General features: G+C 38.8%; 1 protein-coding gene across 1 annotated transcript; it reads right to left on the bottom strand.

Moving 5' to 3' along the window:
* Positions 1-1,839: 1,839 nt before the first annotated feature.
* Positions 1,840-8,341, bottom strand: YAE1 (YAE1 maturation factor of ABCE1). Its single transcript, XM_081244514.1, has 3 exons — positions 8,147-8,341; positions 6,137-6,258; positions 1,840-4,545 (listed from the first exon to the last, which is right to left on the bottom strand). Exons 1-3 carry the CDS (start codon positions 8,273-8,275, stop codon positions 4,116-4,118), a joined length of 681 nt encoding a protein of 226 aa, XP_081100640.1. The 5' UTR covers positions 8,276-8,341; the 3' UTR covers positions 1,840-4,115.
* Positions 8,342-12,330: the final 3,989 nt, after the last annotated feature.

Here is a 12,330-nt window from a genome sequence, read left to right as displayed (position 1 = left end):
AGGAGTTGTGGATTGTCCACAAAGCATTGGAGTAGTGTCTATAAAGAAGTGTAGTGTGTGTGTGTGTGTGTGGGGGGGTGGGTGTGAAGGAGGCAGGATGGGAAATCAGACTGACAGTGCTGCTCAGGCCTGGAAATGAAACTCAAGTTTATCGTTTACCCAGTAGAAGTAAGTAGTAATGAGCAGAACAAGAAAAAGTGCCGCTGCAGAGGCAGGCAGAAGGATTGTAAAAGTAGATGGTTCTTCGTGTCCAGTGATGGAGGACAGGTGAGAGGACTGAAAACCAGACAAGTGAGAGGACAAGTGTATGACTGAAAATCATAAAACCAGGGCAGTCGTGATTTAGCAGCCACCAGTGACCTTAGAGAAAAGCAGTTTGAAGTTCAGGAGTGAATGGGGAGAAAGCAATTTGAGACAGTGACTGCAGACTCTTCTTCCAGTAGGTTGGGAAAAGGCAGTAAGTGAGAGCAAAAGCAAGAAAAGCAACTATGGGGCGTGAAGTATCTTCATGATGGGAGATTTGAGAATTTCTATAGAGCAAGAAGTCTGATTGGTAGTTTAAGATGGCATATGATATTTACTTCACCTACTGGTCTGAAATTAAGAATCTCTAAAATACAAATCAAAACTCACACTGGTCAGAATGGCCATCATTAAAATGTCTACAAATAACAAATGCTGGAGAGGGTGTGGCGAAAAGGGAACCCTCCTACAGGGGGAATGTAAATTAGTGCAGCCACTATGGAAAACAGATGAAGGTTCCTCAAAAAACTAAAAATAGAGTTGCCATATGATCCAACAATCCCACTCCTGGGCATGTATCTGGACAAAACTATAATTCAAAAAGATACATGCACCCCTATGTTCAGAGCAGCACTATTTACAATAGCCAAGACATGGAAACAACCTAAATGTCCATTGACAGATGAATGGATAAAGAAGATGTGGCCTATGTATATATATAAAAAATGGAATACTACTCAGCCATAATAAAAAAGAATGAAATAATGCCATTTGCAGCAACATGGATGGACCTAGAGATTATCATACTAAGTGAAGTAACTCAGAAAGATAAAGACGAACACCATCTGATATCACTTACATGTGGAATCTAAAATATGATGATACAAACGAACTTATCTATGAAACAGAAACAGTCTCAAAGACATAAGAGAACAGACGTGTGGTTGCCAAGGGGGATAGAGTGGGAGTTTGGGATTAGCAGATGCAAACTATTATATATAGAATGGATAAACAACAAGGCCCTACCGTATAGCCCAGGGAACTCTATTCAATATCCTGTGATAAACTGTAAAGGAAAAGAATATAAAAAAAAGAATAAAAAAAACAATGTCTTTCTATATTTATTTCTCTGTGTCTTAGACTGGAACACAAAACTTTAGTTTGAAGATAGATGAAAAGCACATCTTGGACTTGGTTCAAGGCTTTTATTTTGGTGTACCACAAAAGCAGTTAATAAGCAGTGCTAAGGATATAAATGAGGTAAGGATGCAGGTAGGTGAATTCAGCTGCCCACTTCTGCTTGTTCATGTATCACAAAAATTTTGGTGGCCTCAATACCTCTAGCAACTGAAATGCCAGAAAAGCATAGTATTGTGGGCTTAAAAAACAACAACAAATTTAAAAAACCCCACATATGTCAGTATCTAGAAGTAACTTATTCAAGGTGAAAATTCTGTTTTTAAGGAAGCCACATCATCTAAGCCTAATGTCTAGGTCCCGGGTCTTGAAAGTCTGCTGTGTCTGCTCCGGGGCAGTCTTGCTTTACATTTATCTTCATCTAGGGTCTTTTCATGGCAACACTTGGCAGGCCTAGAACACACAAGGCAAGGTAAAAGACACAAAGCAAGGTTTCTTTCCTTTGCTCTTGTTGGTTCTAATACAGAGGCTCATGAAACACAGGTATAATGAGCATTCCATTAATTTTCCTCTGCAGTTCAGGAACTTCTGTTTTTTTAAAAGGCAATGTAAGCTTAAGAGATGTTTTCAACCCAACAGCTTCATTCAACTCAGCTAATTCTCTTGAGTTCCTTTTCTACAAACATCTACACAAAAACAACCTATTCTCAATGGTGGCAAAGGGTGTTATCTTCAGGAAATTCTGTCAGGGTGAGCCCAGATAAAATCTCCAGATTTGCTGCACTCATGAAATTTTTACTCAGGGTGACTTCCTTGAGATGTATTATTAAAGATGCGCATATTTCATATCTAATATGCAGGGCAGAGCAACATGAAGACTTCAGAGACTGCTTATAATATTCCATGTGGATTTGAGATTTTTGCTGCATTCATAAGTATGGAAAAAAGTATCTACATAACAAGAAAAATCAGTAAATCTCTGAAATAGTGTTTACATCTAGAGAGATACAATCACTTTTTTTTAAAAAAACCATCTGTCAAATGTCACTTGATATCTTCAGCATGTTTTAGTAAATCCTGACATACTTTATGGTCTTCTGATTTCAAATTTGTTGCTTCAATTTCATAATGTCCTGTGAACTCTGTGGAGGTTATAAGATCACAGCAGCACATTTTCTTAATCTCTTGGAACACCTCTTTTATCAGATAAGATTTTCTCAGGGTATGTCTTTTACAGTAGATCGTAGATATAAATTATGGCTATCAATGAGAGGCAATTATTTGGGTGCCTCTGAAGTCAGGCATGTTACATAAATTTGTGTTTCAGGCAAAAAAGTGATGAAAAATCCTTTCCTGATTTTATATGTTTAGGTCCTGGAGCATAAGTTTGAATCTCATTTTGTCTATGCTAGACTAAGAATATTGCTACAAGATAATACAGAAGTCAGTGGCTTCAATGTTTTATTCCTAAATAAATATGAAGCAAAACTGCAGTTTAGGAATAATCTGGGACACTGTCAGGTAACACTACTAACTCAAAATTTGGATAAGCTAAGTAAGTACTTTAGCATGAAATGTATTTTCTGTATTTTTCACGGAATTGTATCCTTACTTTTAATAAACACAAAACTGGAACAAACTTTAACAAATATGGTATGATATCACTTATATGTGGCATCTAAAAAAATGATACAAATGAACTTATTTACAAAACAGAAATAGACTCACAGACATAGAAAATAAACTTATGGTTACCAAAAGGGAAAGGAGGTGGGGATAAATTAGAAGTCTGGGATTAACATATACACATTACTATATATAAAATAAACAAAAAGGACCTACTATATAGCACAGAGAACTATATTCAATATTTTGTAATAACCTATAATGGAAAAAAATCTGAAAAAAAATGTATAACTGAATCACTTTGCTGTATACCTGAAACATTATAAATCAATTACACCTCAATAAAAAACTAAAACAAACTTTAGTATTTTAATTATCAGTATAAACATTTTTTCCAGCTTTACACTTATTAGCCTCTTAATTTCAATATATATATGTCTACATATCTATATATATCTATGTGTGTCTATTTACAACTTTAGCCATTAGGTAATTTTTTGTAACTTTGGTCTGATTATAAGGTGAGGTCCTAATCACAAGACAATGTGATAAGAAGGTAGGGCTAAGACCTTACAAAATAACATTTGATGCTTGAACCGCAAGAGTTTGAACTCTGAGGGCCCACTTTACCTGGATTTTTTTTCAGTAGCAAATACTACAGTACCGTACGATCTGAGATTGGTTGAATCTGAGACTCACAACTGCAGGTATGGAGGGCCAGCTATAAGTAATATGCGGATTTTTAACTGCATGGTGGGTGGGTACCCCTAACACCTGTGTTGTTCAAGGGTTAACTGTAGTCTGATTCTTGTTCATTTCTGCCAATAATGAGTTCAAAAATGCTTGATTTTGATCAGAAATTTGAAGATGATGACAACTGGAATTTCCAAGCATATCTTAAAACCACATAAAAATTACCAGTGACAAAGAAAATAGGCTTATATTAAATAGTGTTAATTTTGAAGACATTTCAAACTTCCATGAAGGATAACCTTATAAGTGAAGTGTTCAATGTAGAAACCAGTACAAATTTTGGTTAGCTTGTTCAGAAACAAAATATTCTAAGAATGTTCTGAATATTATTTCCAATATTAAAGTGAAGATAATTTTTATAGTTGTTTGAGGTGCTGTAATATGTCTGTTGATACTCCCAGCTGTTTTACCAAACTGGCTGTCTGTTCTAAAATCCAAGTGAGGCTTGGGTTTTCAGAATGTGCACGCTCCTGTGTTCTACAACATTTTAAAGATGAACAATCTACCCCACTAAGATTCTTGCTACAGTTTTTGTTAAACTCAGCATTATTTTCATAGAATCTTTCATCTTTAGCTTCATCAATCTTTTCCTCAGCTGGAGCTATATGACAAAGGTCCATATCCTGAATGGAGTCCAATAAATCTACAACATGGGGCTGTGGAGTGATTGATTTCAGATGTCTGAGCACATACTCTTCACACTGGCCAACAGCATCCAGAAGATTATTTATTTTACTGATCAAAGCCGAACTATTATTATGAAGGTGACACCAGGAGAGCAAAGCACTGAACAAAAATATAAGCAAGAGTTAAATAGAAAAAAAATTAAACAAAGGCTTTTAGAATTTTTGATGCTAAGGCTTACATGTTTCTTTTCCAGATAACACCATGCAAAAATTATTAACAGTAATGCAAGTCAAAATCAGGAAAGTGATGACGGTAAAATAGGATTAAAAATATAAGGACAGTATATTTCAATAGGAAGTAAACAATTGGACTTAATCATATAAACTGTTTATAATTCATAACGCCTCCTTCACAGCTCTACATCCACTCTTCCTGATTTTAGATTTTTCCCCTTATGACTGTGTAGCTTCTGTTGAAGGAGGATACAACTAACAGAAAGATCTGCAAAATCAGTTTCTCCTTTAAGGACATCAACCACCTTCTAAACTAGTGACTCTCCATCTTGGATGCACGTTAGAATCACCTGGGAAACTTTTAAACTTATCAAGACTCAGGTCACACCTGAGATCAATTACATCAGAATCTCTGGGGCTATTATTTTTTTAAAGCTTCCCAGCTGTAACAAGGTGCAACCAAGGTTGAAAACCACTGTTCTAACCATATAGCTGCTTGCCATCAAAACCGAAGGTTGGGGGGAAAAAAAAGTTTTGAGACAACTTCACCTTTCCAACTTTGTTACAGAGTAGACACTTAGCTGAGCTAACTAACAATTTTATTGAAGGAGGTTAGAATTCTTCTAGTCCTAATAATTATTTTTCTTTAATTTTTTTAGTATAGACAGTTTTATTTTTTGACATTTCAGATCATTCACGTCACGAAATAATGGTTGTTGTGAAAAGTAATGTTTTAAAAAATGCGTAAGATTTAGCAGTAAGCTTTCTAAGCTTATAAAAGATTAACTTGATGAGACGATAAACATGTGATCATTTTCCTACTTTAGTATAGTATAAATGCTGATTCCCGACAGCTGAATTTTAGAAAACCTCAATGTAATGAATTTTTCCTTTGTTTTGACAACTTTTGTTTTATACCTTTTAAAAATCAATGATTCCTTGAAGCATTTCGTTTTTCTTTATAGAGGGCAGTTTAAAAGGTATAAAGCATCAAAGAGGACAAGCCTGCCATGCTCCTAGCTCCATGTGCCATTTGATCACTTGGTTCTGATACATGCCATTATTGCTATGGAATCTTGGCAGGTGTTCAAAATTTAGGACTAAAGTAAATGGAATCATTTTTCTGTTACCAGCTATAATTTTCATCATGTACTTCTAGTCTAGACGTCTGTTTTACTGTGTTCTGCTACCTGTGGAAGACTAAAAGCTTTATTCAAAACCTGAAGTTCTTTTTAATTACTCTGAGATACAGATTGGTGGTAGTTCAGGTAGCAAAGAACAGACACTTCCTATCATTTCTTTGCAGTAAAAGACAACACCTGGCTCACATATTAAAGTGGATGGACTTTTGACTTTTTGAAGGCAACTTTATTCTATGCTCTGCAGCACTCTTTTGTGGATTTAACAATAGGAAAAGCACCTCACTTTAAACGCTTTATTTTTACATATTACTTTAATAAACATCCTCCAGTAGTGCTGAGGTTAAAATAATTCAGCATTTAAGTTTTAAAACTTACCTCAATGTTCCTCTGAGTTGTCCATAGTTTTTAATGACTGCTGCACCTTCTTTATAACCTTGATTGAAACCTTGTTGAAGAGTAACTGCTTTGCCGGCATCTACTCCATCTCTATAGCCTTCCTAAAAATAAGAAAGTAATGAAGAATTACAGTTGTAACCAACACCAAGTAAACCACTGTAGGTTTTTCCAGAAAGTCAAAGAACCAATTTGGAAGACTGATGAAACAGGCCTCTACTGGGTTATTTCACAACACAGTTCTACAACATATGGCATAACCACACAACCAAAGTAGACTACGCTTCTCATAAAAGTTTATTATTGGTTTATCCCATTTTTGAAGTCTAGACTTATTGGGCACATTTCTAAAAAATTTTTATTTATTTTTGGCTGCGTTGGGTCTTCGTTGCTGCGCGCGGGCTTTTCTAGTTGCGGCGAGCGGGGGCTACTCTTCGTTGCGATGCGCGGGCTTCTCACTGCGGTGGCTTCTCTTGTTGCGGAGCACGGGCTCTAGGCACGCGGGCTTCAGTAGTTGTGGCACACGGGCTTGCGCGCTCCGCGGCGTGTGGGATCTTCCCGGGACCAGGGACGGAACCCGTGTCCCCTGCGTTGGCAGGCGGATTCTCAACCACTGCGTTGGGCACATTTTAAAATACTGACTCTATACAGTTTTACAAAACCCTGTGTTAGCAGTAGCTCCACAGAGAGGAAACATGGGGAATTACGTGTTTGGTCCCCTTAGCAACTGGACTGGTGTGGGTGGGTGATGCCGGGCAGTAAGGTCTTGGAACGGAAGCAGGGAAAGAGGAAACTGGTTTAGCAAAAGGACCATGAGAGGTCTGGTTTGAGAAATTTTGCTTGATACCTAAATTCAAGTAAACTGCAAATCCTCTGTGGGCAGGGATTTTTTTGTCCCGCCCCAGCACTCAAAAGATGCTCGGCATTGACTGGCCTCGCCTCAGCCTTATGTAAAGCATTTCTGACACTGACAACATGGTTGTTAAGCTAAACAAGTACTATTTTACTGAAGCATTAAACAAGCGCAGATTTAGTGGCAACTTAATGGTTGCCAAGGATACTAGCTGGAATGGACCTCACTCTTCGGTCCTCCCCCTGAACTAGGCGCTGACGGCTCCACCTGGAAACTGGGGGTGTGGTATTAAGCCGAGTCTCAATAGTGAGACAACTGAGAGATGGATAACTGACACCCGACAAATTAAAAAAACAAAACAAAACCCAACATGAATACTCCCTTACCTAGCCATCAGAATTCCACGTTAGCTTTGTCTTACTGCCCTTCGACAACATTCTTTTTTGTTTTGTTTTGTTTTTTGCGGTACGCGGGTCTCTCACTGTTGTGGCCTCTCCCGTTGCGGAGCACAGGCTCCGGACACGCAGGCTCAGCGGCCATGACTCACGGGCCCAGCCGCTCCGCGGCATGTGGGATCTTCCCGGACCGGGGCACGAACCCGCGTCCCCTGCACCGTCAGGCAGACTCTCAACCACTGCGCCACCAGGGAAGTCCTCGACAACATTCTTAAGTGCACTTTTTCCAGCTGTCCTGATTACCACCACTCCTAACTTTAGGCTCCCGAGCCCTTCAAGCAACCCATGTCAAGTGCGTACATGTCCTCTGACAGCCATAATTAGACACATACAGTCAGCATATACGTTTCTCCCCCATCCCCTTCCCTCTGATCCTCATCAAACTGAAATCTCATCAAAGCCTAAGACAAAGTTCATTTTGTTCGCCGCCCCCCAGTGTCCAACGCGCTCCGCGGGCGCTCTAGGAACGCGTCCTGAGGTGTCGCGCGCTTTCAAGTAACCCATTGGGAAACCCTAGCAGGACGCGGGCAGGACTGCATGATGAGGGCGTAGGGAGGGCAGCGCCGGGCCGGGCCCGGACCACTCGGCCCTCTCCTCTCGGGTCCCCGCCTCTTCACAACGCCGTGCGCCTCTCCTCACAACCCGGTACAGCAAGGGACGCCCACCCCCTCCACGCAGCTTTACTTTGATTCGTCTCTGCATGTGGCTCCGCCATTCCCGCTGCACCAGGACCGACTCGTCAGCTTCCTCGTCAAAAACGTCCCTCTCCTCTCCAGGACCCTGGACCAAAGAAGCTGCTCGAAACCACGACATCACTGAGGAAACCTCAGAGGCGCCGGCGCCGGCGCCGGAAACGCCGGCAACTCCTTCCGGTCCGAGGGGCGGGGCGAAGACTGAGGAGGGGGGAGTTGCCTCGCGTGCGCGTGCGCGCTGAAGTGCGCGTGTGCGTGCGCGGTGTTTCGGTGTTGGGAGGGCGTCCCGGGAGGGTTCTGAATAATCCTGGGAGGGTGTTGCCTCCCGCCCGAGCCTTTTTGCTACCTGGTGTTGTGGGAGCTCCCTCACTTGCCTCGAAGTGTGGGTGTGCACTTATTGTGGGCGAGGCGGATTCCTCCCAAGTGGGGCCTGTCCGACCTTGACCTCTGCAGAAGGCGGCGCCTACCCTCAGTGAAACCCTGTCCCTTCCCACCAAGGTCTATCTATACAGGGGTCGGGTTTTGGAGACCGGCGCATTGGCAAAACCTTTCAAGGTAGTTCTTTTGAGGGATTCTGTCTTAAAGTCCCCCTCAGGGCTTCCCTGGTGGCGCAGTGGTTAAGAATCCGCCTACCAATGCAGGGGACACGGGCTCGAGACCTGGTCCGGGAAGATCCCACATGCCTCAGCGCAACTAAGCCCACGTGTCACAACTACTAAACCTGCGCTCTAGAGCCCGTGAGCCACAACTACTGAGCCTGCGCGCTGCAACTATTGAAGCCTGTGCGCCTAGAGCCAGTGCTCCGCAACAAAAGAAGCCACCGCAATGAGAAGCCCACGCACAGCAACGAAGAGCCGCAACTAGAGAAAGCCTGCGTGCAGCAACAAAGACCCAACTCAGCCAAAAATAAATAAATAAATTTATTTTTTAAAAATAAAAATAAAAATAAAATCCCCCTCAGTACATTTAAAGGGTTGGACAGCCCAACTTTTTTTTTTTTTTTCGGTACTAGGGCCTCTCACTGTTGTGAGTGGACTTGACATTCATGTAGAGTTCACAGAGGATAAACAATAAGCACTATATACGTAAGTTATACAGTTTTTTACAAGATCATAATAATGCTATGAAAAAACTTTTAAAGCAAGCAAAGTAAAGAGAGCTATATGAGTATGTGTGAGTAAGAGCGGTCGGGGGGTACAGGTTATAATTTTAAGTATTCAGAGAGAACACTGTTGTATATATACTTTTTATATATGAAAAATATATAATACATTTGGTAGGTTCATGGAATATGTATAGAAACACTGTATACTTTGCCACAAAAAATACCTTAATAAACTAAAAAGAATAAAGATTTTTACAGGTCATATGCTCTGATCATAATACAACAAAACTGGTAATGAATAATAAAAATGACCCCAATAATTTTAACTATAATTTAAATATAATATTGGACATTATAAGCACCTTCCTAAATAAAATTTGGATCAAAAAGGAAATAAAAATTAAAACAACATATTCAGTAAACAATTGAAATCAGATACTTCCTACCAAAAAAACTTGGGAACAAATGAAAGCTATCCTATGAGGCAATTCTGTAGGCTTTAATGTCTTTATTATTAAAGAAGAAAAAAAAAAGACAAAATTATTATACATCTTTTTTTTTTTTTTCTTTTTACGGTACACGGGCCTCTCACTGCTGTGGCCTCTCCCGTTGCAGAGCACAGGCTCTGGATGCGCAGGCTCAGCGGCCATGGCTCACAGGCCCAGCCGCTCCGCGGCATGTGGGATCTTCCCAGATCGGGGTACGAACCCGTGTGCCCCGCATCGGCAGGCGGACTCTCAATCACTGCGCCACCAGGGAAGCCCTATACATCTTAATTAGAAGCAAAATGGTAGTAAGGGAAGCAATAAAGGAAGTAATCGAAATTAATAAAATAGAAAAAAACCTCAAACCTCGTAAGTAAATCCAAAAGCTGGTTCTTTGGAAATACCAATAAAACAGACAATCCTTTTTTGACCCTGATTAAAGAAAAAGACAACAAAATTATACAAGATAGAAATGAGAAAGAAGGTAATGATAGAGAAGAAAATTCAAATATTATAAATCACTAACTAAAACTCAAGAGTAACACATTTGAAAACTTAGCTGATATGAGTAACTTCCTAATAAAACTGGTCCAACAAGTAGAAAACCTGAAGAAACTAATTACCATAGAAAAATTGGAGATTAAATATCTACTATAAAAAATAGCATGGAGACTTGACAATTTCACAGTTAAATGCTTGAAATCCTTTTTAATCTTTGAAGAACGATGGATAATTAAATGTAATTTTTTACTCTTCTAGGGCACAGAAAAAGATAGAAATTCACTAAATCATTTCATGAAACCAGCTTTACTGTTACCTGCTAAAGCTAATATGAAAAAACCCCAAAGTTCAAGTTAGCTTATGAATATGTATTCAAAAGAGAATCCAGTACCTTATCAAAGGAATAATTCAAGAGGTTTTATTTCATGAAAGCAAACTGTGCAATATTAGGAAATCTGTAAGTATATTTCATTGCATCAACAATTTGAAGGAGAAAATCCATATGTTGTACTAATAAAAGTGGAAAATTATTTGAAAAATAGAAAAAATCAATCTTAGCAAAACAAAATAGAAAGAATAGAAAGAAATTACAAATTGATAAGGACTTTATAAAAAAGTCCAACAGCAAGTACTATTCTGAACACTGAGATATTAAGCTATTTCCTTTAAAGTAGGGAAAAGAAGACATCTGGTGATCACCATGATTATTCAAGATTCTTTTGGAGACTAGTGAATGCAAGAGAGAAGTAATCTGTATAAATGTTGGATAATAAGAGATGAATTTATTTATTTATTTGCTGTTGATGTGATTGTATGCCTAGAAAATCCAAAGGATTTTGGTTAAAAACAACTGAATAAGGGAATTTGATAAGGTCTCTGGACATGAGAAATATAAACAGACCAATAGCCTCTTTATTTTCTAACAGTAACCATCTAGAAATGTAGATGAGATAAATATTCCACTTGCAATACCAACGAATACTATTAGATATAGTCTTTATATATTCAGTATTTGGTATTTATTTAGTATAGTATTTATAAATGCTGGGAATACATTTTAAAAACTTAATTTTATTGAGGTATAATTTACATCTGGTAATATGCATACATTTTGAGTGTGCAGTTTGATGAGTTTTGACAAACGTATATACCTGTGTAACCATCACCCAATCAAGATATAGAAATTTCCATCACCCTAGAAAATTCCCTCATACTTCTTTGCAGTCAATCATCAATGCCTCACAGAGGCAACCCCATTCTAATTTCTGTCACTCACGATTAGCTTTGCCAGTTTTAGAACTTCATAAAAATGGGATCACATATGCCTTTTATGTACTTGGCTTCTTTGACTCAACATAACGTTTCTGAGATTCATTCATGTGATTGCATGTGGCAGTAGATTTGTTCTTTGTTATTGCTAAGTGCTCTTTTCATTGTATGGATATAGCATGGTTTGTCCGTTCACTTGTTGTTGGACATTTGGACTGGCTGTCGTGAATAAAGCTGCTATGAACATTCTTGTACAGGTCATTTTGTGTACACATATTTTCTCTAGGGTAAATATCTAGAAGTGGAATTGTTGAGCCAGGTGGTAAGTATAAATTTAACTTTATAAGAAACTGCCAACTGTTTTCCAAAGTGATTGTACCGCTTTACACCTCCACCAGCATCGTATATGAGTGTCAGTTGCCCCACATCCTGTTGTTCCTCACTTGGAAAGAATTGTCAGTCTTTTATTTTTTTAATCTTTTAGAAAATTAAACTAAAAAAAACTGTAAAATTAAAAAAATTAAAGTATAGTTGATTTACAATGTTGTGTTAGTTTTAGGTGTACAGCAAAGTGATTCTGTTATATATATGTATATGTATGTATGTATATATATATATATTGTTTTTTAGATTCTTTTCTGTTATAGTTTATTCTAAGTGTGTCCATAAAGCTCATAACTTAAAGCCCCATCCTGACAACAGATGGGCACCAAGGCAATTGCTACAGCTTATTCTTTTATCCTTACTTTCATTTAATAGGTATTTGTTGAGTGCCCAGTGAGACGGGGCCACAATACCCAGCAGTGTAAACAACAG

The sequence above is a fragment of the Mesoplodon bidens genome (genome assembly GCF_964165515.1).
Source record: "Mesoplodon bidens genome assembly, chromosome: 9".
In the NCBI taxonomy this organism is placed as follows: Eukaryota; Metazoa; Chordata; class Mammalia; order Artiodactyla; family Ziphiidae; genus Mesoplodon; species Mesoplodon bidens.
The sequence above is the reverse complement of the archived record's forward strand: the minus strand, read 5'-3'. Positions and strand labels throughout refer to the sequence as shown.

Bases quoted from the DNA above. Each gene is read 5' to 3' on its own strand.
- YAE1 (XM_081244514.1), bottom strand. From the start codon at position 8,275: ATGTCGTGGTTTCGAGCAGCTTCTTTGGTCCAGGGTCCTGGAGAGGAG. The intron at 6,259-8,146 runs GTAAAGCTGCGT...TCTTATTTTTAG, and splicing joins ACATGCAGAGACGAATCAAA to GAAGGCTATAGAGATGGAGT. The intron at 4,546-6,136 runs GTAAGTTTTAAA...ATTTTTGTTCAG, and splicing joins CAACTCAGAGGAACATTGAG to TGCTTTGCTCTCCTGGTGTC.